At 48.9% G+C, this 24,085-nt stretch overlaps 1 protein-coding gene across 5 annotated transcripts in view; it reads left to right on the forward strand.

Moving 5' to 3' along the window:
• The window catches only part of STAT3 (signal transducer and activator of transcription 3), a 609,635-nt gene that overhangs the window by 299,661 nt on the left and 285,889 nt on the right, over positions 1 to 24,085 (forward strand). For all 5 annotated transcript variants that reach the window (XM_069634450.1, XM_069634449.1, XM_069634453.1 and 2 more), the window contains exons 13-14: positions 13,459 to 13,552; positions 16,339 to 16,386. In XM_069634450.1, coding sequence (XP_069490551.1) covers positions 13,459 to 13,552; positions 16,339 to 16,386 — 142 coding nt within the window. The remainder of the gene's footprint in view (positions 1 to 13,458; positions 13,553 to 16,338; positions 16,387 to 24,085) is intronic.

Genomic DNA, 24,085 nt, shown 5'->3' on the forward strand with positions numbered 1-24,085 from the left:
CTGGGGTCTCTAAGCACCCTCCGGTCAGGTTTGCCCCGGGGGGGCAGCACTCCATTCCCGTCCAGCCTTCTCGCAGCTCTTCTCCCCACCTACTTGACGGGCAAATCGCCGGTGGTGGCTGTATTTTCTGCACAGGACCCCACCAGTCTCAGAGGGGGCGGTCGCCACACTACATGTCTGCGGGATAAGGCCCCGTGAAGTGGACCTATTGTCTAGTCCTCCCGTGAGCTCCTCTCAACCAGTGCAGCCCCGATCCTCCAGGGGACTCCAAGAAGCAGTTCTCCCAGCCAAGTTCCCGGGCCACAATGAGGGGAAGGTCCGCCGCACCTCCGCCCAGCTCCCGGCGACGAGCCTCCTGGCCCGCCCCACACACCGCAGGCGGACTCTCTCCCTCTCCTGCCAGCCCCGATGGGCGGGCGCAGCGCAGGCCAGTGATATCCCCGGGACCGAGGGGCCAGCAGCAATCCCCGGCGGGACGTCCGCCGGGGGCACCCCGGGCCGCCCTGCGGGCCTCAGGCTCTCCTTCCTTTCTGCTCAATCCGCGCCCGGGATGAGCCACTCCAGCGCTGGGCCCCCAAGCCAACACGGCCCCGGCGCCTATACCAGGTCCTCTTCAGGGGCTCGGCTCGCGCCGCAATCCACCCCTCACTAGCTCAGGGTGACGATGTCTCGGGGGCCAAGGGGCCAGCAGCAATCCCCCGGCGGGACGTCGGCTGGGGGCGCCCCGGATCGCCCTACGGGACGCAGGCTCCCCCTCCTCCTCGCTCAACGGGCACTCGAACAGCTCCACACCAGCCCCGGGGCCTCAGGCTGCAACGGCTCCGGCGCCTCCAGCTGCGCCTCCCCCAGGGGCTCAGCTCCTACCGCCACCCACACTCCCGTGGGTCGGAGCCCACAGCAGCCCGCTCATGTGCCGGGGAGGGCGATTGATGAAGCGGGCGGGCTGTGTGGCTATGTGCAGGTCGGGAGCACCGGGCACAGCGTCTTCCCCACTAGGCGGCCATCTTGGAATCCTGACTTTTCATTTTTGAACACTTTTCTTTTCTGGTGAACATTATCCCACACTCTTATTGCAATTTAGCAGTAAGGATTGGCAATAGATTTTTTAGTATAGGCCCTTTTTATTTGACAGGACGCTACTAGGACTGCCTTATTATTATTTGATGGTCGTAGCTTGCTCCCACTTTAGATTTAGGTTTACATTAGGCATTTATCTCACCCATTATAAAGTTCAATAAACACCCTTGAACTGTGATCACTTGTGTCTTTCTTCACTGTTGCCACCAAAAGTTCCTTACACAGCCCTCTGTCCAAGCCTACATATGGACCTGTGTGGCATTTCTACATTTTGCAACTGGTAGCCTCACTTGTTGGAAGATTTGAGGTCTGCATGGAGCACACGCTCTGTTATTGGGTGTGAAACCTGTAGGCAAAGCCCTATTCGAGCACCTGCTTCATTTGTCTCAGAGCATGAAGACTGCTCAAATGTTTCTCAGCCAGAAATGGCCAAATGGCTTCATGATATCAGATCTTTCTTCCATCAGTTACAACTATAGTGTTTACATACATGTTTGTGCCTTCTTTGCACGGGTATAGCTGGTAAACTGATGCTGGGTCTTGGTACAGCACAATATTCTGAACTTGCTGCAAATGGTACTTGTCAAGCAGCATGTGCCTTTTGTTAGGAAAATCTTTCTTTTTTCACTTTCCCACCGTTTATTTCTCTGTGATTACCATTATGAGTCTGTCCTGGAATCCTAGCTGATTTAAGAAAAGTAAATGTTTTTTTTTGTTTTTGTTTTTTGTAGCTTCACTTTCCTGATCAAGTTTTTTAATCTGGGGGCACAGGTCACTCCCTAAGACTGCCAGTGCAAGAAAACTCTCATTTATGTTTTCCTGCTTTTTTGTTTTGTAACATACCACCTTAAGTGTAGTGTTAAATAGGTACTTGGTTTTCCTTTTTCCTTTGTCTGGCAACATTTTGTATAGTTGCCTAGGAATGGCTGTGACAGTGAATTGTGTTTTCCATCCTTTTCCAGTGTATTGATGTGTACCATCTTTCTTTCTGCATAAAGCCAATTTTAGTACCATATATTGAAAATTGCTTCCCTATGTGGTTTATGATCTGCTCTTTTGCCATCCTGCTTTTTGGCCACCTTCCTGCCCTCTCAGGTCGAAATCCGAAGATTGTAAACAATGCACTGAAGACCCGGAAAAAACGCGGCTGAAGTGAACCAACATTGCCCAACCCATTCCTGGGAGGATAGCTCAGCGGCAACATGCTCGCCTCGGAAACAAGACGACACAGAGCAACACAGGATCGATCCCTGGGTCCGCACTTAGAAACCTCTGGGTATTAAGCGCATTATAAATTATCATATTCACAGGTGAACCTCTGCGCCCTTTTCTGTGAACTGGGAAAAACCCTTGATGATGCATTCCTCCATTGGACTGGTGGAATCAGAGCTGCATACTAGCTCATCCTCCGAAGTCCACAGACTGCAAGAAGTGCTGCAGGACCCTCCTATGGTCTGACCATCCATCAACCAGGCCTCTCTTCAGCAACGGCCACTGTCCAGAGCTTACGTTTTTAGCTCTGCAGATCCTAGACTTTTGGGCCTGGAAAATCGTTGCTTGTATAAGCTGCTCTTCTGCATATGGAGCTGCTTGCCTGCTGCCATGGACCAAGCCTGCTGACCCCTTAACTAGGTTTCTTCATCACCAGTCTTCACCTGCTGCGTCATAGGGGTCCATCATAGTGTCTTGCCCATCGACCTGCAAGTGTACTGGAACCGTCCCAGAATCTGAGATGGGAAAAGCCACTTAGTTGATCCCCAATATAACATCCACATCACCCACTGCATCCACAATACCAGGACCTCCACCAGCTGGACCAACATAAGTGGCGCAGGCGATTCTGAGTACCGTAGTGGCCTGTAAAATAGAGTTTGCACCAGCCCCATAGCGCCTAAGTTTGTCTTACTGCTCGGCGTACGCTACCTTGAGAGAGTTTGGTAAGAGGAAGTGTGAAAATCCCTTACTCATTACCTAGGTTGGCCTCTCTTAATGCTCCCAACATGGCTGGTTCTGAAAATATCTCCCAACACCTTCATACACATGGCACTGCATATTATATGTCTGTATTCTATTTCAGATTAATTGATGATGAATCTGACCCGCACTGGTGCAATCTCAATGTCACACGGCGTAGTAAGATCGGTATCTGTCTTCCCTCTGTTCCCCCTCCCTTGCATCGTCGTGCCTTGAAACACTAGTGTATAGGTGTGTTATACATGCCATGCCATATCATATCATATTGTTAGAGGTTGCACTGTTATGTTCACAGCCCTGGTAATTGGTACTTAAAGTTGTGTTGTAACATTGATGTTGCCATTCTAGATGGTACAGGGATCAAAAGCTTTTAATGGGATGGAAAGATGGATTTTCCCTGTGGACAGATTCTAAAAGGACACTCTATTGTGATAAACAGGGAAAGACGCTCATGTCTAACCAAACTCTATCAAGGTAACGTGACTGAGCAGTGAGGCTGGTTCTATGCGATTTCAACTAAATAATTTACAGAGAGCTAGGTTATAACGGTACTATGTTTTATTTTATGCCGCCCAGTCCCTCATTCCCCATACTTCTTACCCTACCCCAAACACCTCCCACCAGTTTAAAAAAAAAAAAGTTTTTTTCTGTCATAGTTTCGTTATAACCTACCTCTCTGTAAATGTTCTGGTTATAATCACTGGATACTGTGAGGCTTTGGCTTAGAAGAGTGTGACAGTTGGGAAGGGTTCAATTAAACACACAGAGCACTCTTAATACAAGTTAGCCAGAATATATAAAAGTACCACTCTTATCAATCCCCAGAAAATCACTGGTAAGTAAATCACTAAACCTATCCTCCCACGTATTCCTCATCTTAGATATACGTATCTTCCAGCTTGCTGCTTCGGAAACATTTTTTCACCAGGGGGCGCTGCGCTTGAGTCTGTCGCATCGATGTCCTTCGAGGGTCACCGTCGAGCGTCGATGTCATGCGCAGTTTAAAGGGCTCGAACTGCGCCCTTTAGTTTCAGTTCAGTTTTTCCGATAGCTTTGCTTCGTGGTGACTAACAGCGCCAGTTTTTTCTGACGAAATGTCCTCGTCTTCGACTCCTTCCACACCAGGTTTAAGAAGTGTCAGAAGTGTGAAAAGAAAATGTCGATTACCGACCCCCATCGAGTTTGCCTCTGGTATTTGGGCCCAGACCATCAGGTCGACTAATGCGGTTCCTGTCCGGCTATGACCAACAAGGCTCTTAGGGAACGAAAAGGTAAACTGGCGGTGGGGGAGGAATCCTCAATCTTCGAGGAGAAAGAGGGATACGAAAGAATAGAGTGCAAAGTCTTGACATGGGTCGAGGAAATCGAGATCAAGAAGTTGATCGAGGACATTTTCTTCCTCCTAGACAAAAAATCGAGGAAAAGACAACATCGATCTCCTCCTTCCTCTTCGGCTGATTCAAGGGTTATATCCCACCCTTCCAAATATGATTCTCCTGAAAAATGGGAGGCCTTCAGAGCTTTGATGTTAAAGATTTTCGAGAACGCAGCCCAGACCCCCTCGAAAAAGACGCGTGGAGACCATACCCCTTCTCACTCTAAAAGTGACAGAGGGAGATCAAAGACCAGACACGTGAGATCTGACGACAAGTCGTTGAGGGTGTCGTCAGAGGAAATCTCCCTGACGCCTCATAAAACAAAATTTAAATCCGGCACCAAAATCGACACCTTTGATGGCTTCACCAAAAAGGGTATACCAACCTCAACCCAGGCAAGACTTTTTCAGGTTTATGTCCTCTATTTACGAGGAGCAGTCCTCTGAGGAAGAAGTTACTTCAGCTGGAGTGAGATTTGGGACTAGGGATGTCCCTGAGGAGTTAATAGACCCTACATCTAAATTGGCTTATTTGTATAAATGCCTTCAAACAGCCAGTGGCCTGGATACTTCCCCTGAGGTAGACTTTGATAAAACCTGACCCTGCAGATCATGCAGACTCTGGGTACAGGAAATCAATGAGCAGAGTAATTGAGTTCAGGGGATGGAAGTCAAGCTCACCTAGTTTTGATCAAGACGACATGACTGACATCCTTAACGAAGGCCCCCAAAAGGTCTCTGTCCTGCCTTTTCACAAAGTCTTACAAAAAAGGGCATGGCCACATGGGGCCACATGGGGAAACCCCAGATTCGGGCCTTGCTATCAATAAAAAATGTCTTGGAAAATATAGACCATCCTCATCTGACCCTGAGGATCTGTCAAAACATCCCTCGCCTGAAAGCCTGGTGGTGCAGGCGGCAACTTCTAAATATTCAGCTTACCCTTCCATTCCCGCTGATAGGGATGACAAAAGAATTGACGCCTGGGCCAGAAAAGCCTTTTCTTCAGGTAGCATGGCCCTAAAGTCCAGGAATGTGACTTGTACCTTGGCACGGTTCACACACACCGTGTGGGACAGCATGACAACAGCCGCTGAATACATCCCTGAGGGTGAGGAACGGGATGGTTTCCGGGCAATAATAAGAGATGGAAAAGAGGCTATGGAAGAATGTGTTCAATCAGGACTGGACACTGCTGATAGCATAAGTAGGTCCATGGCGCCTAGCACAGTCCTGCACAGATTTGCATGGCTGAGGAAATCGGGCTTTGCACCGGATGTGCAATCCCGATTACACAATATGCCCTTTGACAACTCGAGGTTGTTTGGCAGCAAGGCAGACGAGAGTTTGGAGAAGCTGCAGACCTCAAAGGCGGCAGCTAAATTGCTCAGCGCATCAATAAAACAACCTCAACAACACTCCTATTCAGGGTCATCTTCCTGGAGGAGCCATCCTTTTCGGTTTTACTCATCGCTCTGGAGAGGGAAGGGACAGGCCAGTCAAAGAGGACAACGGAGAAAGTTTCCTTGTGGTGGAAGAAAAGGTGCTAGATCAGCCCCAGCAGCGGCAACTGTCCCCTCAGCTGCTGCTGCAGCTGCTGGAAAGCCACTCTGAGGCCTTCACCCACAAGGCACCGGTGGGAGACAGGATCACTCGGCATCTGAAAGAATGGTGGGGCATTACTTCCGATGCCTGGGCACTAGAAATAGTATCCCATCGTTACTGCCTTCCTTTTCGACAAAGGCCTCAGGACTGTCCACCGGGAGCCACCTCTACCAAAACTCCAAATCCGCTCCTTGTGCAGGAGATTTTAATCCTTCTAGAGACCGGTGCAATAGAGCATGTACCTGTAGCAGAGAGGAACAAGGGTTGGTACTCCCCGTGCTTTCTCATTCCAAAGAAGGATGGTGGATTGAGACCCATCTTGGACTTAAGAAACTTGAACAAGTTCCTCAGCAAGGACATGCTCAAGATGGTCACACTTTCTCATATCCTTCGGGCTCTCCAACTCCAATTCTAGATGGTATCATTGGACCTTCAGGATGCTTACTTTCTTGTGCCGATCCATCTCAAGCACAGGAAGTACCTGAGGTTCGCAATTGGCGGTTCTCATTATCAGTTTCGAGTTCTGCCATTTGAGCTGACCTCCGCCCCGTGGGTTTTCACCAAGCTAATGTCTGTGGTGGCAGCGAGTCTCAGGAGAAGGGGGATTCACGTCTACCCTTACCTGGGCGACTGGTTAATCAGGGCGAGTTCACCAAGATGAGCTCAGGAACCTCTGACCATGACCTGCCATTTCTTACACACACTGGGCTTCTCCCTCCATTACAGGAAGTCTCAAATGATACCACTCCAAAAGCTCCAATTCATCGGAGCAGCCCTGGATACTTCCTTGGGGAAAGCCTCGCCTCCCAAGGAGAGAGCTCAACACATCCTGCTCATGGTAACGAAGTTTCAGAATGCTCAGTATCTGCCGGCCTTCGATTTTCTCAGGTTGCTCGGCTTTATGGCATCCTGCATTTTTCTGGTGCCAGAGGCCAGATTGAGGATGAGATCCCTTCAATGGGCCCTCAAAACTCAATGATCTCAATTTTCAGGAGATATGTCCGATCTTTTGCAGATTCAGACCAGAGTGGCTCAAGATCTGCTATGGTGGACTTGCAGGGACAATATCCTGAGAGGAGAATGTTTTTGGCAACCATGGCCGGAGATAACAGTAGTGACGGATGCCTTGCTTATGGGGTGGGGAGCCCACACCAACGATCTGACAATCGGCAGTCGTTGGTCTCCATCGGAGTCCAAACTACACATCAACCTTTTGGAGCTAAGGGCGTTCCGACTAGCGCTGAAAGCCTTTCTACCCTCTGTACGGGGAAAGAATGTCCTGATAATGACGGACAACACAGTGGCCATGTACTACCTCAACAAGGGAGGAGGCGTAGGGTCACTACCACTGTGCAGAGAGGCAATGCAGCTCTGGTTCTGGGCAATACAAGATGGAATCTCTCTATCTGCAATTCACCTGGCCGGGGAAAAGAACACGGCAGCGGATGCTCTGAGCAGGCAGAGGACAGTGTCCCACAAATGGGGAACTAGCTCAGGAAGTCCTTCAAGAGATCGTCACCCTTTGGGAAATCCCTCAAGTGGATCTGTTCGCGACTGGGGTCAACCGGAAGTGCTATCAGTACTGCTCAAGGGAATTTCCCCAAGAGTTTCTCTAGGAGACGCGTTTGTGGTAGACTGGACAAATCCACTTCTGTATGCGTTTCATCCAGTCCCTGTGATTCCACACGTAATCAGTAGGTTGAGAAAGTTCAGGAAAACTATGATCCTAATTGCCCCGGATTGGGCCAGGAGAACGTGGTACCCAGACCTTCTAGACATGTCCATCTGCCCTCCAATACGTCTTCCACAAAGAGAGGATCTCCTCTTGTAAGAGGAAGGTCGGGTTCTCCATCCAGAGGTCAAAACACTCGGCCTTCACGCTTGGCTTCTCAGAGGTTGAGATATAAGGATTAGGACCTCCCGGACAACGTAATAGAGATATTGCTTTCGGCCAGAAGGCCAGCAACAAAGTCCTTGCACCGGTGTTGGTGGAATAAATTCAGGAACCTGTGCAAAGACAAGGATGTGGATCCATTCCAATGTAGCACACCTATGGTTCAATCTTTTCTTGTACATTTAGCCAACTTGAGGATCCAAGTGGGCACCATAAAAGGATACTTGGTATCGCTATCTGTTTTCAAGCGCTCGTCTGAAGAAGTTTCTTATTTTAAAATGCCCTTTGTTATCCAATTTCTAAAAGGTCTGACTAATGTGTACCCTCCAACTCCCTTCCAGGTACCCACATGGGATTTAAATTTAGTTCTAAAATTCCTTACAGGCACCCCCTTTGAGCCTTTACATTCTTGCCCATTAAGGCTCCTCACTTTAAAGACAATTTTACTGGTGGCTATTACATCAGCCCGCAGGGTGAGTGAGTTGCAGGCACTCTCTTGTAAGCCTCCTCACACCATCTTCTATAAAGACAAAGTTACCCTTAGGGTCAGGCCCTCATTCTTACCAAAAATAGTCTCCGATTTCCACCTGTCACAGAAAATTACATTACCTTCTTTCTATCGTCCTCCACATGCGAGTAAAGAGGAAGAAAGGCTACAGAGACTGGACCCAAAAAGGGCTCTGTTTCTACATTTCCAGATTAGCCAAATTTCGTCAAAGTGACCAACTATGTGTTGGATATACTGGACACAAATTGGGCCTAGGAATATCTAAACAAACACTATCCAGATGGATAATTTTAGCGATTGCAGAGTGCTATAAATGGGCTGGAAAAGAGCCTCCGGATGGATTAAGAGCCCATTCAACCAGGGGTATGGCTACTTCAATGGCTGTTCAGATGGGTGTTCCGGTGCAGGATATTTGTGCAGCAGCAACTTGGTAATCAATGAACACATTCGTGAAGCATTATTGCCTAGATTCAACATCTTATCAAGGCGGCCTCTTTGCAAAAGCTGTCCTTCATACTGTCCATGACTAACATCTCTGTACTCCCTCCTCCAAATTCTTACTGCTTTGGGAGAATACCTAAAATTAGGAACACGTGGGAGGACACAATCCATTCGAAGAACAAGTTACTTACCAACTGTAACGTTCTTTTGATTGGATGTTCCTCCCACGTATTCCTCATCGACCCTCCCAACCTGCTCCGCCTTACAGTTTATGCAAGTTACACTTCCTTAAGAGCCAAAGGTCAATGAAAAGCCTGGTCAGCTGATGGGGCTACTCACATCGTAAAAAAAGAACTGAGGCTAACCAACGCGGCTCGAGCCCTTTATACTGCGGATGATGTCGACGGTGACCCTCGAGGGCCATCGATGCCGCGGATTTGAGTGCAGCGCCCTCTGGTGATTTTCCGAAGCAGCAAGCTGCAAGATGCGTATTTCTAAGATGAGGAATACGTGGGAGGAACATCCAATCGAAAGAACGTTACAGTTGGTAAGTAACTTGTTCATCTATTTATATTCACTTTTGGGATGCAGTGGTTGTCAACTACCTTGAAGGACCCCCAGGACCTGATGCAGGCAGGAGACCACGGCGACCACTGTAATCAAACAGCGGAAGATGACCCTCATGGCAGAAACAAAGAAGCTCGTCCTATTGGGCTCTTCTTTGTGCTGGAGTGCTGCGAGTGCATGGGGAGCTCACTTGTTCCACAAGTCATTTGTCTGTGCAGTCCCAAGTCTGTACTCTGGGAGGCGACTGATGCAGCGAGGTAGCTCAGGAGAAAGTGGGTCAGCGCACTGGATGGTCCCGGGACACTTCTGAAGGCTTTCAAGGGCTGGATCCTTGAGCAGAGGCTGAGATGGGTTGTTCCCACCACGCCATCGGCCGAAGGACTGATGAAGTCCTCGCTAGATCAGAAAGGAGTAGGACTTCACAGGTGAGGGTTGAAAAAGCCAATCCTGTATTGCTGCAATGGTGAGTTGTGAATCTTCAGCAGGATGCTTCTCTTTTAAAGGGATCTTGGTTTCAATTACTATCTACTGAAGGGCTGCCGGTGTCCTCCTTTAATCCCAGATTTGAGCTGGAATCGCCCCAAGCACACCAAGTAAGGATCTTATGCACCATTCAAGCTGGCAAAGGCTGTCCAATCAAGGACCACATCCGGCCACCACATCTTCCCAGCAACAGACACACTTTGGTCAGGATGTGGACTGGGGCCAAACAGTACCAGCCCTCACATCTGGCCACAAACCCATACAGCCACGTTGCTTAGGAAAGGTGAGGCCTTGCCTGGGAAAGGGCTCACGATATATGTCATCCAACCCTAAGCAAGCAGGAACAAAGCCAAAATACAAAATGACCAAAGGACAAGGGGAAATCTTGTGGCACAGCCATTTTAGGCAAGCCGCCCCCCTCCCCCCCCAAAATGCCAAATGGACAGTACGTCCAAATGGCTATGAACTATTGCGTGCTGTTGCTGCACCCTGCACCCAGTGTAGTGCCTACATCAGGTCCCAGCGTAGAATCCTGCAGGAGCAGACGATAGTCCTCCAGACCCCTTAGTCCAATCCTCCCAGCACTCTATTTATTACAACTACTGAGCTGACTGTTCCCGGGGGTAAGAGGACGTGGCTAAAATAACAAGTATCAGGTCTCCTTGAAATGTCTCCAACTCCAAAACTTCTGATATCAGGAAACCTGCAATAAATACATCTAATGGTTAGACATGAGCGAACACTCTGGTTGTTCCCATTATTAACACCTTTATCCTCCCTCCTAGATTATCTGACTACCTCCACCCATAGCCTGGAGGTAATTCTAGTTGATAGACTTGTATTCCTTATTCAACTCAACCAGCTGGTTACTGTTTTCTCATTACTTAAATTCTTAACTTGAATATCTTGCACTGCAGACTGATCAAACTTCTTCCTTGTGTCTTTACTAAAACGTCTGTAGATAGATTGATGTTTCTTTTTATTAATCTTCTTGTAAGGCTTCTTCTGCTCTCTACACCTTCCTTGTGCACTTACTAATAGTTTCTTGAATGTTACTTTTCTATTTTGGTTCATTAGAATGACTTTTGTGGTTTAAAACTCCACTCTCTGTCCCTCTTGTAACTCAAAAAACCTTACTTCAGTTTTAAACTAGGCGCACCTCTAAATCTCGCTGCACAATTATTCCCAGTGTTAATTCAGTGTTTTTGTCTTACTTAACATAAAACGTGGGTGGATCAGTAAAACAAAGTAGGTGAATCAGTAGGTGCTTATACAATTGAATTCATGTGATTACGTAGCAATAATTGAAAAAAAACATTATTCAAGAAACAAACAGACTTACGAAAATGTGTCGGGCCAGTTAGGAAGGTGGCCAATCCTGTAAGGGTTTACAAAAGAGAGATGTTTCACAAAACATAAAACAATTCAAGTTTGCAAGTGTTCATTAAACCAGATATCTCAATAGGGACCATTTCTTGACTAGGGTGAGAGAAGGTATCTCTGTGTGTCGCCTCCTATTGATTACGACGCATTTCGGGCATGAATGAGCCCTTCATGAAGTAGGGGATATTTGTGATTTAGATGACTTCTCCTAAAAAATTAAGTTGAAAACTGAATTAGTATTTTTTTGTTCAATAGAAAGTAATACTGATTCGCATATTTAGATAGCAAGAATATCCTGTGCTCAATTGTTTGGGTCAGTAGAGGGCTCCTTTAGACTTAAGGAGACGGGGGAGAGTGAGAGAGAGAGTGAGAGACTAATTCAGGGTAGTTGGCAGAGAAGTCTTTGAGAGTAGAAGGGGTAGTGGGGAGAGGTGGTGGACAGGAAGGTATCGGAGGGAGTGATAGTAGCACCTTAAGTGTTGTAAATGTAGAGAAAATGTGATCAAAACCATTAGTGAAAGGGAGAGGCAATAGATATTGGCTTAGGGCATGCGATCACACATTGGAGGTAGATGAAAGTTTGCGAGGGTGTTTGCAAAGGGTGGCGATTAGGATTGTGAAGTAGGAGGATTTTACAGAATACAGTCCAGTGGAGAGAGCAGCAAAGGAATTTTTTTAATATTTGTAGGCTAAGAGTAGGCACATGTTTGTTTTCGAGGTCTGTATCTCTGAGGTAATCCAGGTCTGAGGACTGATGCGGCAAGGTGTAAATGTGCGGGCAGGATAGTGTTGGTAAAAAGGAGTCTTAAGTGCATAGTGAAGGTTTAAAAAAGCATGGCCGATGGAAGTCTCATGAATAGGGGAGAAAGGCAGGAGAGAGTCCTGCTTGAATTTCTTCTTGCTCATAGAAGCGGAGACAGGTGGAGTAGAGGGTGTATGGACTGGGATGTTGAAGTGAACAATAGTGATCCCATGGCAGAGGGGGTTCAGTGGAGAGGTCTGAGGAAGAGAGCGGTGTAGAGAGAAAGACTGGGTCAATAGTTCCCACTCGAGTTAGTAGGATGGTTGTGCGGAGAGTCGCCAGATAGATGGGGGTATACGGCAGGTTGCTGCGGATGGCTTGGCATGTGTAAAGTCCCTGAACATGACAATGAGGACAGTCAGCGAAGCAGGATTTGAGAGTTCCTAGGGGTTGGTGGTGAGATGCGTTTGAAGGGGTTGGTAACTAGTGTCCTGTTCAAAAGAGCGAGGTGATGTCTTGCGGGGAACACACGGACAGTGGTGAGGGCCTTACTGATGGGGGAACCCTACTCACCACCAGTTTGGACGAGTAGGAAAGGTAGCAGAATAATGAGGGTAGATCCAGGTTTTGTGACAACAAGAAGTAAGTTTAGGGAGATGGTGGTCAAAGTGGTCAGTGATATAGACTTGTTGCTAAGGGATTGTGCATTTCAGAATCCAAGAAGAAGGTGTTGAGATATAAGGGTGGAGGATAGATAAGGTTGGAGATCCAGGTAGAACTGTAGTGTCCTGTTTGAGGGGTGTGGGTGCAGGAGGAGAGGAGGGAGGTGGAGAGGGTGAGAATAAGGTAAAGGTTATACTGAGTTGTGGCTGAAGGCTACGAGAACGGGGGAAAGGAGAGAACAAAGAGGAAGGGAGCGAAGTCAAAGTGCATGATGGAGGGTAAAGAAAGTGGGCAAGTGGAGCCCAGGTGCAGTCCAAGAGGTGGGTGAGCATCGAGGGAAGGGGGAGTAGTTGGCTGGGAAGGAGCGGTTCTACGTTCTGAGATCGGCTAAAACAGGGGTGTCCCTTGGTTCCTCAACGGAAGAACAGGTCCACCAGGATTGGAGTTGCTAGGTTGACGGATCACTGAGTGGAAACAGAAGTGAAGAAAAGTGAATTCCTGTCCTGAGCAGGGGCCAATGGCCCAAGCGTGTAGCTTTATTAGAGTAGAGGCCAGTTTTCAACTCATGGTAATTTGCTCACTGTGGTTGCGTTTTTAATTGGGTTGATAATTTACTTTCTTCGTGATCTGTAAACGTGATAAATCAATAACTGAGACAGAGCACTGGTCGACATCTTTTATGGCTCTACATTGTTACAAGTAGTTTCCCACCCCATTTGTTTTCTGGTTTCCCTCCACGTTTTTAGGTCCCGAAAGTTTAATATTCTGGGAACAAACACCAAGGTCATGAACATGGAAGAGTCCAACAATGGCAGTCTGTCTGCGGAATTCAAACATCTGGTAGGTATTTGCATTTAAAGAAACTGGCACTGCTTAAAGCTGTTTATGTTCTGTAATGAGGGCGTTTGTGTCGGTAGTGCTTGCTGCTGTGCGTTGAAGATTGTTCCCTACCGTGACTTCTGTGTGGCTGTCCTGCTAGCATTCAATACCCTCCCTTGTGACCTACATATTCAAAGTGATCATAATATTGTTACAGCTCCTTGTAAACCTAGCATTTTTCAGTGTAGGTTTGCACATTCTTCATTCTTCTGTCATCGGAGTCAAACACAGAAATAAACGCTTGTGCTCCTTCATGGCTGGTTTGTGTTAATCCACCAGTTGGTTCCCTGATTCAGTATTGTGCGGCTATTTGGGTCCTAACCTACTTCATCTTGTTTTCCAAGTACTGGTTTAGGGCTTCATGATTCCAGTGACAGGATCTTGGGTATTGCAGATGCATGCTTTAGAGCCAGCACATGGACGTGTGGCATAATCTTTCTTTTTGCAGCTGGTGTCTCGGTTAAGCCATTTGTTCCCTGATGCACATGCTTTGCAACTGTAGCATACCCCTACATGTTAGATCATAGGATCACAGATGTAGGTGTGTTTCCAATGCTATATCCTTGTTGGGCAAATCCTATACTCGCTGTAGTGCATGATTTGTAGCTACCATGGGGTCTTTTTGCATTTCTGTTAATTTTGGACATGCTGTGCATTTACTATTCTATGTGTTCTTACCTGCTGATTCATATGCTTGCTGCTGTAATTCCTTTTTGACTGAAGTGCTGTCCCAGGTGGCTTCAAAAACTCGAGGACTCAGAAATGGAAGTTAGGTGTTTTGATTGTCAATTTCCAATACTTCAATTCTGAATGACTTAGGAAGGCCAGACTAAGGGGGTTCACTAGTTCTGCCTTTGCCCTCCCCAACTGGTTGGTTTACTGTTAGACTATTGATGGGTAACTCCTACTGTCTTGTTGTAGCCTCGTTTTATGTGAGGGTCTAAAGGCTATAGGCTTTTCGATTGGGTTCCTTCTGGATCTTTCTACAGTCTCCATACTCTGATGTTCCCCAGTGGCTGTATCAATGATGTAAAGATGATCACTCTACACTCCCGCCCACTTTCCCTCCTCTGTTCTCCTTGATCTCTCTATTGCTACGATCAATTTCCCCATATCCCTTCTCCCTCTCTCTCCGCCAACCCCCAATTCCTCCCCCTGATCTTCCTAGATTGGCTGTCCTCCTTTCCCCTCTGACCCCCTACATGTCCTCTTTTCCCCATCGCTCTTCCCACTTCTCGCTCTCTTGCTCGCTTTCACTCTTGCGCTCTTGTGTGCTCTTTCGCTCTCTCTTGCACTCACCCACTCTCTCTTGCATTCTTTCACTCGCTCTCTCACGCTCTTTTGCTCTCAGTCTCTCCATCTCGCTCTTTCGTGCTCCGTCTCTCGCTCTCTTGCTCTGTCTGGCTCGCACTCTCTGCCTCTCTTTTGCCTCCTTCGTCAGGACTTCACTTTCTTTTCACCTCTTGCTCTGCCCCCCCCCTTTCATACTTCTTTCTCCATCCTCACCATCAACCTCCCCTACTATGCCTAACTCTCACTCTCGCTCTTTCTCTTTCACCTTACCTATCCACCTTCTCCCCCCTCCCTTACTCTCACTCTTCTCTCCACACACACACACCCACCACTACATTTTTTGTCATTGGTACAACTCTGTCACATGCAATACCTTACCTGTGCTCTCATCCAACACTTTCACCCAACACGTTCACAACTTCCACATCATTCCTCTCCACCACCTGCTCACCAACACCTGGTTTCCCGCTCTGCCAACTCTCCTTTCGATCCCACCCAAATAACCCTCACCCACTGGTCTGAGTGTGGGGTTTTAAACCCCTGTCATTCCTAGTTCTCACCTCCTCCCCCTTCCCATTGGTTCCCTGTCACCTTTCCACCCCGTGGTTGGGTTCTCATACTGAGGCTTCAAAGTCCCTATTTGGCCTTACCGCTTTCTGTTCACTGGCATCTGCTCCATATTATTGACACAGGAATGCTTGATGCTGGTGGGTTGGTCTCCTTCCCCGCGGTGTGGTGAAGGTAGATTCTATACTGGCGAACTGATGGTTGCTGATGAGTTGAAACTCTCAACAGCCGACTCACAGCTTTTGCTTGGCCCGCTATGGACTCAGCGCAGCGGTTCCTGGGTACTGAAGTCTTGTAGAAAAGGGAAAGTAACTATGACCAGAAAAGACAGGTATGGTGGGGAGGACTGTGGTACCAACACATGCAGACAGCATTACATTTACAGCCCAGGCTGACTGGGGCTCCTGCTCTCCTCTGACAGTCATGACCTGACCCTGTCGATGTGCCCATGACTTGTAGGTCAGTTCTTGATGCCTTAGATGGTATTACCCTACATCATATACAAGCTTTATATCGCTTGGTATGTAATTTGCTTGCTCCCCTCAGGTTCTACAGTAAAAGCTTGATTTTCCTGCTCTATTGGGAACTTGTACTGGATATTCAAAAATGCTGGTTAACCAAATTTCTTTTTGCCCTAGCGGGTCAACGAAGCAAAAAGGTGGCTAACCAACCTTCCTGGCTGGTTTGCTCTTTTATGCAACTCCGAACCTTGTTATGCAGCAGTTCTTTAACCAGAAATGCTTCTGCTGCTGGCAGTGGAGTTGCCAGTTAATGAAGTGCTCCGGTTAATATTGACTGTATTTACATACTTGGCCTGCTGGCTTGTCTGTTTTTTCTCAATTTGTGTGTTACACTTTGTGATATAGTTTTCTTCTTTGTTTTTATAGACCTTACGGGAGCAGAGATGTGGGAATGGAGGTCGAGCGAACTGTGATGTAAGTCATTGTGTGGTCATGCATGTGCTGAAACATGAGTACTGCTTTGTTTTTTGCATTAATAATGGTCTGGCTGGCCTGTTTACATTTGTCATTGTAAATTCAGAGAATCATGTTGTGAGAAAAAGAACTCTCAATTTTAGTATAAATGTTTAACTATGTTTTAACATTGGGTAAACAGTATTTTAGTCATTTAACAAACCACATTTATTCATTGGCTCGGATAGGGCTTATGTGCTGTGATGACTCGTGCTTTGTGCTCCTGTTGTTCCAGTCATTAATCTGTATACACTTGCTGACTGTCAAAGAAACATTGTCCTTCACCTATCATGTTGCTTCTGTGCAGGCATCTCCAATGAGGCAAGATTTCTCATTACTTTAACCAGCATTTGTTACACACACATACACAGGCACCTATACACCTCTTGCACGCTTCATGAAACCAAGCCCCTATGATATCATTTGGCCTTCAGTCTATTGTTTCTGCTCCTGCGAGTAGTGTTCTGTACTCCTACATCCTGTCCCCTTTCCTCCATACTTGTGGGACATCTCTCCGTCCTGTGGGACGGGACCAGAGCACTTTGTAAAAAGCATCCACATTTTTTTCAAAAATGTGTCCCTCCTCTCTTTCCTGCGCGGGGCCCGGCACGCAGCCGTAACCCCGCCCACCTTGGCTCCGCATCGCCCATCAGTCCTTTTCTCCGCTCGATCGGGCCGCACACGCTTGCATCCTCGGAAGATTTTCTTCCCTTTTTTCCTCTCTGGCTCTCGCTAGCATTCGTTTACTAGTCTGTCTATGTCTTTCAAATTAGACTTTCCAGATTGTTCATCGTGTCACCGCCGCTTCACGAGGGCAGATCCCCATCCTCTTTGTTTAGAGTGTTTGGGTCCAGAACACCGTTGGGACTCCTGTTTTTACTGTGACTCCCTTTCGGTCCGGGCACTTCAACGTCGGTTGGAGCGGTGGGAGGAGGTGTTCCGACGAACTCCTCCTTCGCATTTTCAGGCGTTCATCGACGAGAAGAAAAAACGCCCGGTAAGTTCTTTACTTTTCAGAGCACCCCAGCTGGGGGATACCTTCCCGAGTTCCTCTCGGTCCGGGGGGGGGGGCGTTGATCGCTTTGTTACCGGGGTTCGCCCTGAGGTGCCCGTTGGGCCTAATAATTCTACTGGAGTTTTCTCCGAGGGTCTCCGTAAGGGGCCTGTGAACACCGGCGTACGCTCCAAGGCCCCTCCTGTGGGGGCTGTTTGTAGACCCAATTCTACTGAGTCGTGGGGTACCGGAGTTCGCTCTGAGGCCTCTCTGTCGGCTTCCCTCAAAAACAAAACCGGGGTGCGCCCGAGGCCTTTGCTGGGCTTGTAGTTACCGAACGGATGTTCGAGGCCCGCGCAGATAAGGCTGTTACCGGGCCTGGGTCAGAGGTCCCTCGTACAGAGGCTAAAGCTACCAACAGTTCTGAATGGCCGGACAAGGCTTTGTCGGTGAAAGCGGTTGCTGACCGTTCCCGCTCTTGTGGTGACACCAGATCTGTTGAGGGGCAAAGAAGCAAAGTTCTTCTTTTACCGGCAGTGCCGAGGTCCTTCCTTCGAAGGCTCAGTTGGCGGTTGGTATGTCACAAAAACATTCCAGGCCTCATAGTACCGGCTCGGCCGAGGTTCCTTATGTTAAGGCTAAGATTAAGACCCCTGATCCATCGACGAGGACCCCTGCCTCACTTCCTCACGTACCGCAGTTCCCCTCAGATGAGGACAAAATGGTGCCCGTTCCCGCCACGACCATGGCGGCCATTTTAGGTGTTACCCCTACAACTACGCCATCGGCTTCTGGTGTAGGGCTCGGTCTCTTGGGTGTACCTTAGGTCCCTTGTGCGCATCCTTACCGGCCGGTTTATGATTGGAACGCCCGGATGCCTCTTCCGCACAAGGTTTCGTTGCCTGCGGGGGGGGGGGCTCCTTTGATTTATGTGGATACGATGGAGGGGCCGGTGTGGCACCCTTCCCCCGTTAGGTCCCTGGCTTTGTCCACCTCATGAGAGGCCTCCTCAGGTCCTGAAACAATCTCCTGAGGATGCCTTTTTTGGTAAATTTCAAGCGCTTATGCGCACCGACCCCATGAGGGAATATTTCAAAGGGCTTTTCAAGGAGATATGTCCACCTGCGCCTCCGGCTCCACGCGTTCCTCCGGTGGTTCCGCCAGCGCCTCCCTTGCCTGTGGTGCCCCCCCTGCTCTTCCACCTTTGCCTCCATTGTCCCCAGTGGACAAGGCAGTGCCTGACACGGCTCGGCAGGATCCTGACCTGTCAGATGACCCTCACTGCGATCAGGACAACAAGGACCTTCCCCGCTCTATCAGAGCCTTTCATGACCGGGTATTGGACATGATGAGTTTCTTAGATGTTCCGGTGCCCGAGGCACCCGCTCCGCAGGAGGGCGTGCTTTCTGGGGCGTTCACCCTGTCTCCCTTGGAGCGTACTGGCCTGTTCCTGCAGAAGGACGTTCTGGCCGAGGTCCGAAGAGTCTGGGAAAAGCCACACTCAGGACTTTTTGTCAATAAAAAGATTGACGCGAGGTACCGGCTGCATTCTTCGGAAGAGGTGGCCCTGTCGTCTTGTCCGCCTCCCTCCTCCACAGTGGTGGCTGCGGCCACTTTGCAGTCCAGACCTGCAGCATCCTCTTCCACGACGGCTACTCAGGTTCTGGGAAAGGAGGACAAGCTCCTCGACTCCCTCGGGAGGAAAATCTTCGCCAACTCGGCCTTGCAGCTCAGGCAGGCCAACGCCGAATTGATATTGGCGGGAGCTAACATGCGGATTTGGAAAGGTCTGTCGGAGTTTGAGGAGCATATCCCGGTCGAGAAGTTGGAAGACTTCAAAGGAGGCCTTTCCGATGCCAGGGTCTTGGCCCAGGATCTCCTGGAGGCTGCGGCTCATCACGTAGACACCTCGGCTCGGGGCCTGATGCTTGGGGTCGATACCTCACGGCAGGCGTGGCTGCATGCCACTAAATTTTCTAAGGAAGTTCAAGACAAGGTGTTGGACCTTCCATTCGATGGTAAGGAGCTTTTTCATTCTTCTACTGATGTAGAGCTCACCAAAACCAAGGATAGCACTCAGGCGGCTAAATCATTGTCTGTTCTGGTTAAAGCTCCTTTCAAATCCCAGAGACCGTTGTCGCAAAGTCGACCTTCCTCTGGTTTTAGGGGCTTCCTCAACCGCAAATCTTGCAGAGTACATACACCTGCGGGGAATAACTGCCGTAGACAACAGCACACACGGTTTTTCTCCCGCTCCTCAGCCTCCTCATCAGGTTCAGGTGGCACCGCCACTGATAAGCCTGCCAAATGACGGTTTTCTGCGCTCGCACGAGACCCCGGTGGGAGGACGCATTGCGTCTCATTGGGAGGCGTGGCAGACCATCACAGAAGACAGATGGGTCTTGTCAGTCGCTCAAGCGGGCTTCCGCTTACCTTTACCCCCTACCCCACCCCTCAACCCTCCTTTTCAGCTGTCGGGCTCACCCTCCCTCAAAGCCGAGGTTCAGAAACTTCTGGACCTCAGAGCTGTGGAACCCGTTCCCCTTGGGGAGCGAGGGGAGGGCTTCTACTCCCGGCTGTTTACGGTGCCCAAACTCAACCAGGCTGGCCTGCGCACCATCCTAGACCTTTCCCAGTTCAATCTTTTCCTACCCCAAGAGAAATTCAAGATGAGCACGCCCAGCCAGATACAATCCTCTTTGCAGATGGGCGATTGGCTCAGCGTTGTGGATCTTTAGGATGCGTACTTGTATATCCTGATTTGGAATCCACACAGGAGATACCTCTGCTTCTCTTTGGGAGAGGAGCACTTCCAGTTTTGGGTGCTTCCTTTTGGCCTCAGCTCGGCGCCACGTGTCTTCACGAAGATGATGTCGGTGATTGCGGCCTATCTTCGTCTCCAGGGTATCCATGTGTATCCTTATTTGGACGACTGGCTCTTACACGGCCCTTGTCCGTTGGCAGCAGCGGGCAACCTCCAGTCTCTCCTTCAGCTCCTGTTCCACCTTGGGCTGTCGGTGAACTGGCAGAAATCCTCCATGACGGTCTCACAGGACCTGATCTTCCTGGGTTTTCATTGGAACACGATCGACTGCAGAGTGTATCTGACCGGGGACAGAATGGCGGACCTGTTGGCCACGTGTCAGATGTTTGCGCAGTTTGAGAGCATGTCAGCCTGGTGGTTCCAGAAGCTTCTGAGCCTCATGGCCTCGTGTGTCCTGGCTCTTCCTCTTGCTCGTCTCAAAATGAGACGGACCCAGATGGCTCTTCGGAATTCATGGCGTCAGGCAGTGGATCCGGATTCCATGCGGATAATGATTCCGGATTCCATGAGAGTGGACCTGGATTGGTGGTCCTCTCTCAGCAATCTGTCTGGGGGCGCAGGGTTTCAGGACCCGGTCCCCACGGTAACGATCACGACGGACTCCTCCCTCCTCGGGTGGGGTGCGACGTTAGATCTTCTTCAGGTCTCGGACCTCTGGTCGCTTCAGGACAAGCTCCTGCACATAAATCATTTGGAGCTTCTGGCGATCTTCCTAGCGCTCAGGGCGTTCAGACCGCTCATTGTCAACAAGGTGGTCAGCATAAGAACGGACAATGTGGTATCAATGTATTACATAAAGAAGCAAGGGGGAACGAAGTCTCCCCCCCTCGTGAACCTGTCCATCCAGATTTGGGAGTGGGCCGTGCTTTATGGTGTCTGGCTGCTTGCAGTGCACATCCCGGGCCAGCAGAATGTCACAGTGGATGCCCTCAGCCGGCGGACAGTGGTCAGCTACGAGTGGGCGTTGAAGGCGGACGTCCTCTCATGGATTTTCTAGCGTTGGGGCACACCGGAGGTGGACCTCTTCGCTATGGCGGTAAAGAAGCATCCTCAGAATGCCTCCAGAGGGGGGTTGGGAGCCTCCTCTCTGGGGGATGCTCTCGAGATTCCATGGCACAACATGAGAGCTTACGCCTTCCTGCCTCTGCCTCTAGTTCATCGAGCAATTTGGAAGTTGAAAAACTCTGTGAACTGTTCCCTTCTACGGATAGCCCCGTGGTGGCCGGACAGGTTTTGGTTCTCAGAACTTCAACACCTGTCGATGTATCCGCCGATCAGTTTACCAGTAACTCCCGATCTTCTTCACCAAGGGGAACAACAGATGTGGCACCTCTCCCCACAATCGCTCAGCTTGGCGGCATGGTGCCTGAGTTCAAGTTTTTAGAGCATCTGAGTTTGTCTGCGGATAACATGCGCATTATCCAGGCAGCCAGGAAACCCTCAACCAGATCTCAATACAGGAGTAAATGGCTCAGGTTCTGTCATTGGTGTTTGGAGAAGAGGTTGGATCCGAGGGTGGCCACGATTGACACAGTGCTGTCCTTCGTGTCCTCCCTAGCAGAGTCAGGGGTTCATGTTCTGTCATGCAGGACTTATCTCTCAGCGGTTTCCGCTTACCTTTCTACAGACCTGTGTTCTTATTCTCTAACTAACCCAGTGGTGAAGAGGCATTTTGCTGGCTTGACATGCCTCTACCCTCCGGTTTGTAATCCGCACCCGCCATGGGACCTAAATGTAGTCCTGACGGCGCTGTGCCATAAACCCAATGGCCACGGTAGACCTCAAGTACTTGTCTTGGAAATGGCCACGGTAGACCTCAAGTACTTGTCTTGGAAAGTGTCCTTTCTGGTCGCCGTTACGTCAGCAAGGAGAGTGAGTGAGCTCCAGGCATTGTCGGTGGAGCATCCTTTCTTGGTCTTTCACAAGGACAAGGTAGTCCTTCGGACAAACCCGGCTTTCCTACCGAAGGTAGTGACCGAATTCCATAAGAATCAGTCGATCTCCCTTCAGGTCTTTTTTCCGAACCCTGCCTCAGAGGCTGAAAGCGTTCTACACTGTCTTGATGTCCGCAGAGCTCTTAAGTTCTACCTGGACAGGACTTCCGAGCTTAGGAGTTCTTCTCAACTTTTTGTGACCTTCGGTAACCCTCAGGGCAAGCTGGCGTCTAAGGCAACTATTTCCAGGTGGATTGCTGCCTGCATCAGAGTCTTTCACCGTCCAAAGGCTGAAACCTCCTAAAGGTATCCATGCACACCTGGTGCGGGGCAAGGCAGCTGCGGTTGCTTTTCAGAAATATGTTCCCTGGGAGTCCATCGCTAGGGCAGCTACTTGGGCCTCCCCATCTGCTTTCTGTAAGCATTACTGTCTCGACATGAGCTCTAGAGCTGACGCTCAGTTTGGTCAGGCTGTGCTGAAGAACCTGTTTCAGTAAGGGGTATTTCCATCCACCCGTAGTTCCTGTAAGGAGTGCTTGGGAATCTCCCACAAGTATGGAGGAAAGGGGACGGGACGTAGGAGTATTACCAGGTTACTCACCGTAGTGACCACCTTACTCCTAGTCCATAGTCCCCTTTCCTCCATACTCCCGCCCGCCGTCCCCTCCAATAAGGTTCCTCTGTTATTGCTAATGGGTCTTTGACCCGGCGATAGAAAAGGACTGCTGGGCGATGCGTGGGGCGGAGCCAAGGTGGGCAGGGTTACGGCCATGTGACGGGCCCCGCGCAGGAAAGGGAGGAGGGACACGTTTTTGAAAAAAATGTGGATGCTTTTTACAAAGTGCTCCGGTCCCGTCCCACAGGACGGAGAGATGTCCCACAAGTATGGAGGAAAGGGGACTGTGGACTAGGAGTAAGGTAGTGGTAACTCCACTGTGCTTTTCTAGTGATTTATGCTGGTTTTTATTTCTGCTTATCCCTGAGCCTAAACTCATTCCTAACTATGAACCTCCTATATGTTCTCTTCTGACAATGGCACTCAGCTTGATGGATAGACTGCCAGGAAGGCAGCTAATGCATACAACAGGATTTTCATCCTTGTCTTCTTTACGCCACTGAAGGTGTATATACTCCGGAGCTTGCATGTTGGCCAAGGAGAAATGGGAGATAAAAGGCACTATAGAACATTTGTAGCTGGTAATATTATCCCGAAATATATGGTCGCCGGGAAAAGGCTGTGGCGGCTTTATATATGGTCACCATAAATATGGGGTCAAGCAGAGCAGGGGGTGATAATGCTATGTTCTATGTGAAACCACTGCCATTTATTTGGCAACATTTTTGTCAAACAATATTTTTGCAGGGAATTTCATGGAACCAATAAATTGGTAAATGGAGCTTACCGCCACAAAAAATACTTTCCAAAACCATTAGCTAAAGAAAAAACTTTGAATGAAAAACGTCTTCCAGATCTGTGAGACCTAAATTATTGTAAGCTTTCACTGCCTAGCGTTGTTGGACTCTAGAGTAGATTGTCTTAAAGATACATATCGACAAATTTAAGATGCATGTCCTGGTACTTTGCTGTTTCTTGTCCCCTTTTACTTAATACTGTAAGGGTGCAGATGTAAGACTCTGACACTGTTCATTATGGTTGGCATAAATGTTTATTCCAATGATGAAATGAAAGGAAAACCCTATCTTGCCCTAACTCTAAGTGGGGATTTTCCTGCCTCAACCAAAATCACTAATGTCACAGTCAGAATGTCAAAACAAGAGTTCAGAGTCCTAGGTCAGAATTCTAGCTCTGTCCCTCGCACTCTGTTAAACTAAATGAAAAGGAGGATGTCTCCTTAGTGCGGAGGAACGGCTCCCGTCCACTGGACGTAAAAAGGCAGTTCTTGTTTT

Source organism: Ambystoma mexicanum, chromosome 13 (genome assembly GCF_040938575.1).
Source record: "Ambystoma mexicanum isolate Mex_15411 chromosome 13, UKY_AmexF1_1, whole genome shotgun sequence".
NCBI classification, from domain to species: Eukaryota; Metazoa; Chordata; class Amphibia; order Caudata; family Ambystomatidae; genus Ambystoma; species Ambystoma mexicanum.